The following is a 13,658-nucleotide window of genomic DNA, read 5'->3' on the forward strand; positions in this document are numbered from 1 at the left end:
CGGATACCGCGGAGTTCAACGGCAATTTGCCCATTACATCATTCTCTTCCCATAACATATACAACCACAAGCGTCGTTTCCCATGGGTTTCACGAAAATGCATCCCTTCGACACGAGGGAGAAGAAGGAGCAAGGGAAGGGAGAAAGCGAAAGAGAGAAAGCGAGAGAGTGAGACAGAGAGACAGAGAGATAGCGATGGAAAACCCGACGAGGATATCTAAAGTTGCTACAGTTGGGCCTCAGCAACGCGGTAAAAACACCCATTTGCAAAACAACAACACCTACAGGACTAGATTGGCAACAAAACCGGACTCGGGGACATAGCCCCCCTTGCCATGTTTCTTGTCCTGCTTGTTTGACGACCATATCATGACTACACATACATAGAAATTTTCTCTTCTCGATATGCTATTCTGGTACTCTTCTAGCTGATCAAAGCAGAAGAGAAGGGGCATGGAACGGACCCCCTGGTCCGATGTTGGGAGAGCTTGGGCCGGGCGTCAGTCATACACGTGCGTGGGGGGGGGGGGGGGGAGGTGCTGTCAGATAATTCAGACGAAATAATAATAAAATAAAAAGCACAAAGCAGAAACAATGCCCGCGTCTCTCTCCCCCGCCCGATTCGATTGATGCTACCCGAGACCGCTCACACACCCCAACGCACAAGGCGTAGTCTCACTATCTGAATGACGACGCGGGTGAGACATTGCCTGGTACGACGCTGGAACTAGCAGCTCGTAGTGGACAGCGGCGGACAAGAGACCCGCCCGATCAGTCCGCGGTTAGCCTCACCGTACCTGGGAACACGATACCTCTCGTCCGGGCGCCACGTGGGCGCAGCCTCGGTTTCGTTCGCGGCGGTATTTCCGGGCCCGTCGTGCGCGTGCATTATCTCGCTTGTTTCCTTACATCAGTCGACAGGTGGGGTGCGTGGGAAGCCTGCTGGCTGGCTGGTGTCGTTTCCTAGCGCAGCGGTTCGGACCTCTGGCCTGCGCCTTCGAGAAGTCAAATTGCGATCTTCGGTGCGCCATTGACCCGTCGGACTCGGTGTTGGCCGTCAGTCAAACGTCTGCCACTGGTCGTCCCCCGCCGCTTTGGTGCGGCACGCTATCTCGTCAGTCCATTTACGAAGAGTGAGTCGATAGCTGATGTCAGGAAACACGAGCTGTCAATGGCGTGGAGATTGTCAGGGACGACGACGGTCTGGAACCGCCTTCAAATGTTAGAGTGGAGGCTCGGCCAGATATCCTATAAACTCCGTACGCGGACATCTTTGCGAGCGCCTCATGCTGGGGTGCGAGCCCCAGAGGCAAGCAATCGGGTGGGGGTTCTCACCCAGCTGCGGACTGTTCTCTCTGGGAGGTTGGGGGGTCTGGCACGCGCCAACACACGTTTTATCGACTTCCTGCATATGCGCCGCGGACCGATTGGGAACTGCACTCACCGCCGGAGAGACGTCGCGTAAGCTGGCGAAGCAGGCCGAGGGAGCAGAGGCCCTTGACTCGGTGGCCTCCAGCTTCCCGATGCAGGAGCATCGTAGAACCCCCTCCTCCTCAATGAGGAAGTGGCTACTGGAGGGGTGTCATTTTGTACAGATGCGCTTGCCAGACTTCGGCTGAATATGCATGCAGGGCCAGGAATTATTGAAGTGATGGCAAAGGATTGTGCAGCGCATGGCATATGCGGTACGACTCGGGCGCTTTCATCCTGCCCTCAGCGGCTTCGTCCTTCTCTTCTCTCCGCCCCATCAGCCTAAAGAGACAGCAGGCGATCGCAGTTTTGTCCGTTGGTTCCGGAGAGCTGGGCTCGATCCTTGCCCTCGGACGTTGGTTTGCACAGGTCCAGCTGATGCGGCCAGTCTTGGCTCCTCGGGCTGCTTTGGCGAGCAAGGAACCCGACAGGGAACTTCGAAGTGCGAAAATGAGAGAGCTAAGCGAGGATGTCTGTTCCCCTCTCTCCTCAGCTAAGCTTCCGCTCGTTTTCGTTGAACCTGGATTGCCTAATCAGCCAGGCGCCGCGGACGGCGGTGGCTATGGCGTGGCCGGAAGCTTCCTGGTGATCGTGCGCTGCCCAGCCGGCAAAAGTTTCTCAACTTCCAACTCTTCATATGAAAAAGGTCTCGACCGCTCCCCAGTGGTGCCAGATTTGCCATGTGATTGAACAATAGTAGATGGATTCACAGCCGAGATGCAAGGGTTTCGATGTGAGGGTACGGGTTGGTGCCGGTTTGAGCGAATCTGGTAGACGGAACAGTGCTCCATGGGACTCGCGTGGCTTTTTGAACGGGATGGCGGATGGGCGCTTGCAGAAGGAAAGCTGTGCCCGCCGCAGATCAATGTATATATTGACAATTATACATGAACACTGAAACAGGCAGTGGTCGGTTGCTACTCCACACTAACGGGAAGCACCGCAGCTCGGGGAATGCGAGGAAACTCCTGGTATGTGGGTTGGGTCCGGTCCCAACGGCACGGGACCATCCTTGGACCGGCCATGTCTCGGACGGGACACTGTGAAAGAGTTTGAACGGGTTGATCCGGTGCGATTGTTGAGGCCCGGCAGATTGTCGTTTCACTCTCCTCTCTGGGCCTTCCGGTTTCTCTCCTCCAGAGGGGGGCGGATTTCTTCCCCTGGTTGAGTATGGCTTTGCTGGTTCTGATGTGTACAAAATACCTAGTAACACATCTAGCTTCTGTAAACCCGTACAATGTTTGAGTTGATAGACATGTGGCCATGTAGCAACCTAGAGTGTTGCCATTCCTTCACCTACCTCTCTTTTAGGGTTGCGTTGGAGAAGGAGTTCGGCCGGTTGGTACCGAGTTGGCAGGTCCCGAGCGGGAGGGGAAACGAATGTTCCTTCCAACCATCGAGAATGCGATTCATGGCAAGTCGTATTTTTGGCTTCTGCACCCATCTGAATGAATCCTGGGTGACGGGACGCCTAAATTGTGCACTAATGCAAGGCTGCAGTGTATCCTGTAGGCACCCCGTCCCTCCCCCACAGACCGAAACTAGCTGGAGCATTCCCGGGGTTTAGGGGTCTACCCCTCCAACTGTACCTTCCTTCAGGCTCTCCTCATTGGTTCGATTCGCCAGCCTCGTCAAGCCACAAAAGGGGCCTCCCCAAGAGAGAGCTGTTCCGCATTACGTATCCCAGAACACCCTGAAATGCAGCGCAGTGGTGCTGCGAATCCAGCTGCGCTTGCCTTCACCTCATTGTCTCTGGCTTGAGCTGCAGCTGCGGCAGTCGCAGCGCTTTCTTCTCTTTTCTTTTTTCTTTTCCGGATTCGCGCAGTGGACACGTCAATTGTTCTTTGTTGCCATTTCCGCAACTTTCACTCCTTTCCCTCAACCAAGGGCAGCTCAAGCGCCTACGGTCACTGTTGTGCCAAAGTAATGGACCAAATCACAGAGGCATCATGGCCGACTCTTGGCGTCGCACTGCTCACTCTTTCCGCCATCGGCCTTCTTACGGTATGTTAATCAGCCTCTCATGGGCGGTACCCTTTCCTCTAATGTTTTCCCACAAGGCGGTTCAATTGAAGCTGACAATCGTTCCCGTCGATAGGTTTTTGTAACTCTCCACCTCCTCGCCCCGAAACCCCGCGCTGTCCTTCCCTCCGAGAAACTCTACCTCACATCTTCTGCCTCGGGAAAGCCGATTCAGGTCTCTGCGCCCTGCTGGTTTGACCGTTGGTTCGCCGAGCGCAGCGTCTCCGAGGCTCGCGCCCACTTGACAGATCCTCGCGATGTCCCCGACTCTGGCGCAACCATTGACCCCGCCGAGGTGCGACTCACCGTCGTACTCCCCGCTTACAACGAAGAAAGCCGAATCCTGCCCACCCTCGAGGAGGCTGTCGCCTACCTTGATGAGAACTTCGGCCGGCCCTCATCCCCGACCAAGCCCCTCTTCAGCCCTACCACGCCGCACCGACGTACCAAGAACCCGCCCTCCGAGGCCCTGAGCGGCTATGAGATCCTGATCGTGGACGACGGATCCCGAGACAACACTGTCAACGTCTGCCTCGAATTTGCGCAGAAGCAAGGTCTCCATGATGTTATCCGTGTCATCAAGCTCGAGCGCAACCGCGGCAAGGGCGGAGCTGTAACACACGGCTTCCGTCACGCCCGCGGCGAGTATGTGCTCTTTGCCGACGCCGACGGTGCGACCAAGTTTAGTGATGTGAGCCGCCTGATCCAGGGCTGCGAAGATGTCGTCGACGGTTCTCATCGCGGCGTTGCTATTGGCAGTCGTGCTCACCTCGTCGGCAGCGAGGCCGTCGTCAAGGTATGCCCTCATACTTGACCCCCTCCCATGGTCAAAGTGCTGACAGTACACCTAGCGATCTGCCCTCCGCAATTTCCTCATGCGTTCCTTCCACCTCGTTCTCATGATCCTCACTCCCCCTGCCACGTCTCGCCTGCGCGACACGCAGTGTGGCTTCAAACTCTTCACCCGCGCCGCCCTTCCGCACATCATTCCTTACATGCACGCCGAGGGCTGGATCTTCGACATCGAGATGCTTCTACTCGCCGAGTCGGCCCCTCCCGCACCTGTGCTTGGAGACGACGGTAGTGTTATTGGCACCAGCCCCGGAATCCGTGTCGCTGAGGTTCCCGTTGATTGGCACGAGGTCCCCGGAAGTAAGCTCAGCGTCATCTCGGACAGCATCAAGATGGCCATTGGTCTAGCGGTGCTCAGGGGTAGCTGGATGATGGGTGTCTATCGTCGTAGACTGACGTAGGTTTTGAGTGCGGGATTGTTGTAACTTTTTTACTCTGTTCATCTTGTTTCGATGGGCGAGAGCACTCCTGATCACATACTTTTAGATAAAAGAGGACAAAAAGACCGGTAAAGGTTTCACTAGCAGACGCTTGCTTGGCTCATTAAAAAACGGCAGACAGGGCAGAGACGGGTTGCCCATCTTGCACGATCCATACCTCTCGATTGAAGAATACACTGGTGATTGAGTTACCATTGCAAAGGTATTTATACCCAACACCCGGCGTTGGCGAGAATGGCCTATACCGTTGCAGGCTCGATGAAGCTAGTAGGACAAGACTGGTAAAGGGCACCTTCGGCCAAGCGGGCGCCATGTGCTTAAAGTACATGGAGCAGCCGGGGCAAGTAGCAAGGTGCCAGTGATATCGACTATGTGTCTCCAAGCCGATAGCATCGTCCTTGACTAGCATCACACGCATGAGGCGCACATGTGGGAAATAACTAGTTAGGACAAAATAGTCCGTCAGGATAATAAAAAGAGATACAACTCCAGGGATTCACTGGTCACAGCCGATCTCGCTACTGCTCCCTGCGGGGAGATATTGTAAACGGCCCGTTTCGGCAATTATCACGCTGTGCACAGTTCTGGATGAATCTATGGTTTGTTCCAGCGAGAACACATAAACCATCGCGAGGCTGTTCTCTAGCGTCACATATCAACCGCCGGGGAGAAGGAAAGAGTTGATTCCAGGTCATGACGGTCGCAATGTATGTATTAAGGAGCTTGAACCAAGGGACTGCCATGCCTTCAAAAGGCGGGCTGCTTCAGTTTTGTCTGACAGGGCTCTCGCTTGACGTCAGCCGTTCTCCTGCTGTTTTCTGGTCAAAGACGCACGGCTTCAGTTGGACGGCCCTTGGCCGACGCCGAGAAGGCCTTTCGAGACCTCCTCAGCCCACAAGAGCGAACCAAGCTTGAATAACTCACTCACGGCGCTGGATCGAGCCGGCTCCGGCCGGAGAGGCCAGGGTATTGCGACCGCCTATACTCGTTCGTGGTAGAGTCTTGCCAGAAGTTATCAGATTGTTGTGGAGAGGTTTATGTCTTCCGAGCCAGAAACTGCCGCGCTGGTTTGGGGCCCTATAGCTTTGGCTTCAACGGTTCGCCAAGAACATCCGACATTATTCTTCTGGGGCGTGGCGGGCGCAACGAGTGTCTAGATCCTTGCCAACGCCTCTTATTTCAAACTGCTTTCGAGGATCTTGGCAAGTTTCTTTAGTCCAATCAAAGTCAAGACCTGGTGGACATTTCCAAGTCGAGAAAACAACGCGATGAGCGAGTGCAGAGTATGGATGAATGCACATGACACATCTTTGATGATACAGCCTAACTAGGAATTGCAGTCAAACACAGACGGGGGTTTCGTCGATGGCCTCGCAAATCACGATCACGTCGCGGCCTTTCAACAGGCCCGCCAGAGAAGATCCAACGGGGACCGCAGGATGGATCTTCTCGGCTTCCGAGTCACTATGGAAGATCAGTCCGACGCCTGAAGTTCTATCCTTGAACGGTAAGAGTATGATTCGAGGCTCTTGATTGGATTTCAAACCGTCAGGAGCCCGCCCAGCCTTGCTGTCTCTTCTCACCTTTGGGCTGGCTCAGGAAAGACGGTTCTTCGATAGGTCATGGTTCGACACCTTGGTCCAGGGGTAATACCAAACGAGTTCTTATGTCGCTACAGCGCAGCCGTGGTCGACCACCTTTTCGGACAGGGAAACAACCGTTCACGTGTAATGATGTACTTCGTGCGTTCCGACGACCCGGCTTCGATGGGTGCTGAAACTATCCTGAGGTTCCTCATACGTCAGAACCTCCTGCCCGAGTCTCCATCGGAAGAGATGACCGACTGCCTCGTCGATGCGGTGAAGTCACTCTACTATACCGGGGCCCTCAATGCATTGCTGGAAAGGAGCTTCATCTCCCAATGCCATGTTTTCATCATTATAGACGCCCTAAACTAGCTCCCAAACAGCGATCGGAGGGTCTTGATGGAAGCATTCACGTTACTAATGGGGTTTCCATCCGTCAATCTAAAGCTCTTTATATCCACCGGGAGCAAGAGACAAGGCCTATAGCACCTGCGGTAGAAACGGCCGAAAGAGGTTTATGGGCTATCCACAAAGGTCGCTGTAGCCACTCGCGATGGTGACATCTACATGAGGGACATCCTTGGAGCAAGAATCTCTGGCGGCCGTATAAGCTTCCAGGACCCTGCGATCGTTAGAAGAGACACGGCTGGGATCATGCGAGGGGGCACAAGGGATGCATGGTAGTTCTCATCATTATCTGGACCAAGGTCGAGGCCCGCTCCTCGCCAGGCTTCCGTGGGTAGTCTTTGAAATTCAGGACGTCTGTGTTACCAGTGTGGCGACGAGGCCATCAAGACAGTCCTACGAGACCTACCCAAGAACTTGACAGAGCATTTCGACCGCTCCTTGCAAGAGATGCCAACTGGAACCCCGCGGGTGAGTGGGAGTGAGCGGCATCCAAAGGCAGTGCCGCGCGCCATGCGGGCCAATGGACCACTACAGAGGGAACGTGTTCGTTACGCAGACTGAGACCCGATTATAGGGCAGCCGGGAGTTCCACAGACCCCAGGGATTGGGCCATGTGCCGTGGTATGAAACGAGCAGGCGATGATTAATCCTGTCATGGGTACATGACCTGACTTTCGGCAACTACTGATTGCACAAAGATCTCGGCACATCTGGGGGGGAGTTCACAAGGTTCCCGTCTCTGGCTGACCAAGTACGGACATGGAATACAATGGCAGCGCTGTATCCCGGACGACCAGAAAGCCCGAGAGACCCGCAGACTTTGGCATTGAGCTACATCATTGCTGGAAGTGACGGCGAGTCTGGTTCGCTATGCATGCGCACGCCAGAGATATTTAAACCGATTATTATTAAGATATGGTCTGATACACCGGTATCTACACCTGGTGATCCAACGATCTGCTCATGGTCTGTCGTCTGTGTGATTAAGTGTATGTATATGTACAGCCCGGATGCCGTCCTGACAGAGGACCCGGGAAGGGGGATCCAAGCCCCTTTATTTTCTCTTCGTTGGTTCATTTCCTCATCACACCAACGCCTCTTGCTCATGTCTAATAACCCGCTTTTCCAAGAATCTAGCACATATACTTTTATTCTAGTTCAGCTCACGCCACATGACGGGCAGAAACACGACACTCGCCCTCCAGAGAATCAGGATGCCGTCAATGAGCGCCAGAGGCGCCTTGAGGAAGCCAAAGAGGCTACCGCTCATGAGGTCGAGAGCGTTGATCCAAATGGCGAGGAAGGCGACGCTGAAGAAGTGGTACGCGAGCTTGGACGGCTGGTGCATAATCCCGCCCATCAGAGCCATGGGCTCCGATGCGTGACCGCGCCGAAAGTACTCGAAACAGCCCATCTGCAGGGCGCGCAGCTGGCGGTCGTTGGCCGCGAACAGGGCGTACAGGGCCATGGCCAGCACGTTGATGATGGAAGTCAGGCTCTTGCGGCGCCAGTGGAACTCGCGGAGCGCGTTCTTGATGGCGACGGGGTCGGCGAGGTCAGTCACGCGCGAGGGGTGGAGCAGATCGGAGAGAATGACGCAGTCATTGAAGGCAACAGTCATGCCACCACCCGTCAGGGGGTGACGCATGTTGAGGGCGTCACCGAGTAGGAGCATGCCGTTTACAGTCTGGTGGGAGGGGGGCAGGTACGAGTTTGGCATAGAGGGCGGGATCTTGCCATTGGCCAGTGCAGCCTCGAAGCACGGCTGCATCTGGGGAGGCAACGTCGGCATGACAACGTTCTTGATGTAGCCGCGGACGCCGCCGGCGGCGGGCGAGGCCTCGGGGATGTTGGTGGGGACGTCGATGAGGGCGCGGGTCTCGTGGGTGCCAATCTGGTACATGAGGACCGGGAAAGCCTTGCCGATGACGACGTGGCCGAAGCCAGGCGAGGGCATGGGGGCGTCGATGAGCTCAAGGGCGTAGAACTTGGACTTGACGACGGGGGCCTGGGGGATGCACTCCTTGCGGAACTTGGAGGCGTAACCGTCGGCGATGATGGTCAGCTGGCCAAAGAAGAAGTCGTCCTTCTTCTGGCCCGTCGCGGGGTCCGTCGTCTTGGACCTGACGCCCAGGACCGTGTCTTTGTCATCACCGCGTATCGTTGCCGTCACCTCGGTCTCGAAGATAGTGATGTTCTTCTGCTTCTGGCAGGCCTTGCGGAGGTTCATGATGAAGCGGCCGTGGTGGAAACTCCGGCCCTCCTTCTGCTTCGTGCTCGAGGACGTCGTCTCGTTGTTGGCGGAGGGGTGGATCATGCGGCCGTTGTCGTCGAAGGAGGGGTAGGGGACGTCGACACCCTGGCCGTGGTAGCTGACTTTGTAGCCGTAGCAGGGCACAGAGTCGATGCCCTCGAGGGCGTCGGCCAAGCCCAGTTGGCGCAGGGCGACGATGCCGCCGGGCTGTAGAAGTTCACCGACGATGCGATTGGGCTCCTTCATCCATCTTTCGAGCAAGATGACGCTTCTTCCCTGCTGGGCCAAAGCGTAGGCAATGGCGGTGCCAAAGACGCCGGCGCCTACAACGACGACATCGGCCTCGTGGTACTTGCTGCGGCGCTCGGCGCGAGCGTCGGCGGCTGCTGTCGAGCTTTCTATCATTTCAATCCGACTTGGAGGGGTTGTCTGACGGGATTGTTTTACTGTTGAAGCGAGTGACGAGGGGGCCGTCTTGGTCTGTCGCCGAACGAGGTGGTGGGGAGGAATGCCTCGATGCTTAGGCGCTGCACAATGCTGTCGTCGAAGGAGAGGGGAAGGAAGTGAGATCAGGCGCCGTTATCGACTTTTAAGAGAGATGAGTGGCTAGGAGGAAGGCGGTTAATTAGGTGGTTAGACCTGTCGTTCGTCCCGTCTCGAACGATACGCAGGAATAGTGGTGTTGCAGCAGCAGATCAATGGAAGGATAAAATAAAACAAAAAAGCGCCATGAGTGGACAATTTACTTTATTGCAAGGCCCCTTGTACAACACCATGGGCGACTTGGTCAGGGGTAACTGTTGGGTAGGTTCTTCGTGAACTGGCAGACAGGAGGGTAGGTAGGTAGGTAGGTAGGTAGTTTGCACTACACTACACTACCTACCTAACAGGTACCTACACTATTCTCGAGTCCACCCGCCAGTACTTACTATTACGTGTGATCAAGCACGTTCCTTGATGTACACAATCCCCCCCCCGAGAAACATCTTGCTTTGGCGGCGTATCTAGACTCGCAGAGGATCTAGAAAAATTACAGGAGGCGATCTCGACAACAAAGTCGACCCATAGCGGCTCCCGTCGTTGCAATCGGGCCAATCGTCGCGCTCCAATCGGTACCCACACACCGCCCATTTCACGTGTCGAACCACGGTCATGCGTAATGGATTTTCTGGCCTCGCTTCCAACTGAGTCCCTGACTCTTCCTTTCCGTTTTTATTTGACAGGCAACGCACGGATGGATACCTACCGGTACTTGCAATGCTAGGTAGTAAAACTGGACCCCCCAGATCTGCCCCTGCGTCTTGGGAGCTGCTGTCCGTCCCAGGCTAGATCCAAATCAAGAAACAACAGAGTGAGCTGACGTGCCCCCATTGAAGCAAGCCGTTCGAACGTCTGACCACCCGGCCACTCAGGTCAGCCGGATTTGCACCTCGTCACCTATAGCATCCCCTTCGTGGTAGCTGTCACTAGATGTTGGCTGACACGACCCATACCGAAGGGTGGGTTTGGGGAGACTTGTGCAAAAAAAGGGGCCTTGCTGGTGCCGTTTCCCCAATACCCCGGTAGCCAATCACGACGACTCTCCGCGTCAGGCCACCAACCATATAGGTAGGTCTCTTTCTAGAATATCTAGGTACGTGGACTTACACTCTGTCTGCCTCATTGCACGCCTTGAGTGTATCCCGCATCTATCCGACAAATCAGACACAACCCACATCAGGCCACTTGCCGTTTCTGGACGTGCTGAGAGCGTGCTCGACCCGATGTTATAGATACCGGACAACCCAAATCCTGAGGCTCTTGCACCTACACGTCCCAACACTCGTGACCTCCTGCCAGGTCCATGCCATGATATATCTTCAACCAAGGAAGGCATCGAGTCTGCCTGCGGGACTGTTAGCTCAGGCGGGCTCCCCTGCGTCACATGTAAATATACGTTAACAGAGACTTCGTCGTCACGAGAGAGTCGTAAACGTAGAAGCCATTTGGGAAGCTCGGCACCGAGGAGTATAGAGACACCCGGAGGTTGAGGCTTTCTGTATCTGGTGCCATGCTAGCCTCGCTGCCTTTTGTTAAAAGCACTTGTTACTCGGTTCCATGATGATTGTCTTAAGTCAATATGGGACACGTTTCTATTTCTGGTTCTGGTGCTTCATGAACTGCTTCGACCACTTGTCGTACCCGTCGAGCATCTGCTGCGTGATGCCCTTGGGCACCAACTGGATGGCCTGCACGATGTCCTCCATGCAAACCCGCGCCTGCTCCCTCTCCTCGCCGGCCATCGTCCTGTTCAGCGCCTTGCTCAGCGCCGGCTCCGTCGCGACGTTGACGATCTGCTTGATCTCGGCGCCCGAGAAGCCCTCTGACAGCCGCGAGAGCTCCGCGACGTCGATGTCGGGCGCCAGCGGGAGCTTACGCAGGTACAGGTTGAAGACGGCCTCCCGCCCGGCGGCGTCCGGCGGCCCCACGTACACGATGCGGTCGAACCGGCCGGGGCGGAGGAGGGCCGGGTCCATGGCCTCCGGTCGGTTGGTCGCCGCGAGGATCAGCACCCCGGACAGCGCCTCGAAGCCGTCCATCTCGGTGAGGAGCGTCGTGAGCATGTTGACGGACCCCTGGCTCTTTGCGGCGGCGGCGGCGCCGCCGCCCGCTCCGCTTGCGCGCTGGCCGCCGATGGAGTCGATCTCGTCGAAGAAGATGATGCTGGGGCTCGCCGCGCGCGCGCGCTCGAACAGCTGGCGCACCGCGCGCTCCGACTCGCCCACGTACATGTTGAGCAGCTCGGCGCCCTTGACGGCGAAGAAGTTGAAGCCCGACTCGGTCGCCATGGCCTGTGCGGACAGCGTCTTGGAGCAGCCCGGCGGGCCGTAGAGGAGGAGACCCTTGGGCGGCGTCAGGATGAGCTTCTGCACGCTGGGGTCGTTGGTCGTCGTGAGCGTGATCATGTTGCGCAGGGCGCTCTTGAGGCTCTCCTGGCCGCCGACGTCTTGCCAATGAATCGTGGGCGGCTTGAGGTTTACGTCATGCATGGCCGTCGGCCTCGTGGAGCGCAGTGCCTGCTCCAGGTCCTCTCGCGAGAGATACGGCGTCCCCATCGCCTCCTCGTCGTACCCCGTTTCGTTGGGGTCCAGCCGCTCTGCTGAAATCATCATCGAGTTCTCGATGAGCCTGTCGAGATCGCTTGCATTGAACGCGTGTGTCTGCTGTGCCAGCTTGTCCAGCATGGCGTCCTTGATCTCTGGTTGGATAGGGATGTCGAATGACTTGAGGATCTCCAGTCGACCCTCGGCGTTGGGTATGGAAAGGGCTATGTTCCGCTCTAACCTCGTCCTTTTCTGCAGCTCCGGGGGCACGTCGGTCATGTAGTCCAGACAAGTGGCGACGACAACCACCTTGGGCAGGGTGCCGTTTTTCAGGGCGTCCTCGGCCAGCTGGTCGAGCTGCTGTCCTAGTCTTTGGATGATGGCCGTGGAGTTCGCCCTGTCCTTCCCGATCAGCGCCTGCAGACCGTCGATGAGAATGATGCTGGGCTGTGTCGTCCGCGCCTGCTTGAAGACCTCCTCGACGGTGGACGATTTGTCGTTCTCCTCGATCCGGAAGACTCTGCCCCAGCCCGTGGCCGCTATCCGGCTCAGAATATACGACTTGCCGGTGCCGCGGCCGCCGTGGATGACGATGCCGCACGACTTCTGCTGACCCTTGTAGACCAAGTTGGTGTTGAAGCCGCGGAAGAAGCTCCTCAGCTTCTGCTCCTCGGCGTGTAGGCCCGGGATATTGGAGACGACGAGCCGTTTCACATCCCGGACGACCTCCTGGACGGGCTCCTCCTCCTCGCTGGAAACGATGCGCGTTACTGTTGACACAACATAGCGGGCGACGTTGTCGGTTTGGCCGTCGACGGTTGTGATTCTGAAGGTTTGCTTCACCCCCGACGCCACACACTCGAACTTCATGCCGGGGAACACTTGCTCGGCGCGTGCTGTACAATGTCAGTATTATTCAGAGCGCGAACCGGGGGCCACGAGCGTCGCAAATGCGCATCGTGAATCGGTATAGGCTTGGTAGGACGGACCGAGATAGAACCGAATCACTCCGATCCACGCGCCCTCCCACGCACTGATCTCTGCCTTCTCCCTCTCCGACGTGGTCATAGGCAGAATGTTTACCGTCTCGGCGTCGGGGACGGCGAACTTCTCACACATGGTGATTGTGACATGATCGCCCAGATCGAATCCGCAGGCTTCGCGGTACGCCTCGCTCATGAGGATGATGTTAGGGCTGATGTTCTTGTCAGACAGGGTCCAGAGCGCCGCCTCGCGGCGCAGCTCCGCCGCGGACTTGGTCGCATCTTGAGCGGCGGTCCTTGTCACGACGCAGCGGCGGCCGTTGTCGATACTGCCCGTGAGCTGGATGAGAGCGTCCCGGTTGACGTAGATACGCGATGCGCCCTTTAGGGTCGCCTTTTCGAGCGTCTTGTCGAAGGGTGCGAGGGGACGGACCTTGCCGTCGATGGTCTTGGCCATCTTTTCTATCGTTATTGTCGTTGTCTTCGTCGGTATATTCGTCTCTTTGGCGTGTTGCTGTTTCTTGCCAATGGTGTAGGGCCAGACCGGGGTATGACATGAA

The 13,658-nt window shown here is 56.5% G+C and overlaps 3 protein-coding genes across 3 annotated transcripts; 1 reads left to right on the forward strand and 2 right to left on the reverse strand.

The window, feature by feature from the left end:
* Nucleotides 1-3,396: 3,396 nt before the first annotated feature.
* On the forward strand, nt 3,397-4,745 carry LY79DRAFT_512813 (family 2 glycosyl transferase; the record flags this gene model as incomplete). The annotated part of the gene is made up of 3 exons (XM_060554419.1): nt 3,397-3,474; nt 3,569-4,288; nt 4,344-4,745. 3 exons carry the CDS (start codon nt 3,397-3,399, stop codon nt 4,743-4,745), a joined length of 1,200 nt encoding a protein of 399 aa, XP_060415491.1.
* Nucleotides 4,746-7,931: 3,186 nt separating this feature from the next.
* Nucleotides 7,932-9,437, reverse strand: LY79DRAFT_668613 (squalene epoxidase; the record flags this gene model as incomplete). The annotated part of the gene is made up of 1 exon (XM_060563545.1): nt 7,932-9,437. One exon carries the CDS (start codon nt 9,435-9,437, stop codon nt 7,932-7,934), a length of 1,506 nt encoding a protein of 501 aa, XP_060415492.1.
* A 1,727-nt stretch (nt 9,438-11,164) lies between these two features.
* On the reverse strand, nt 11,165-13,555 carry LY79DRAFT_512824 (ATPase; the record flags this gene model as incomplete). The annotated part of the gene is made up of 2 exons (XM_060554421.1): nt 11,165-13,011; nt 13,105-13,555. The coding sequence occupies 2 exons, from the start codon at nt 13,553-13,555 to the stop codon at nt 11,165-11,167; spliced, it is 2,298 nt and encodes a 765-aa protein (XP_060415493.1).
* Nucleotides 13,556-13,658: the final 103 nt, after the last annotated feature.

The sequence above is a fragment of the Colletotrichum navitas genome, assembly GCF_030913465.1.
Source record: "Colletotrichum navitas strain CBS 125086 chromosome Unknown LY79scaffold_20, whole genome shotgun sequence".
Taxonomy (NCBI): domain Eukaryota; kingdom Fungi; phylum Ascomycota; class Sordariomycetes; order Glomerellales; family Glomerellaceae; genus Colletotrichum; species Colletotrichum navitas.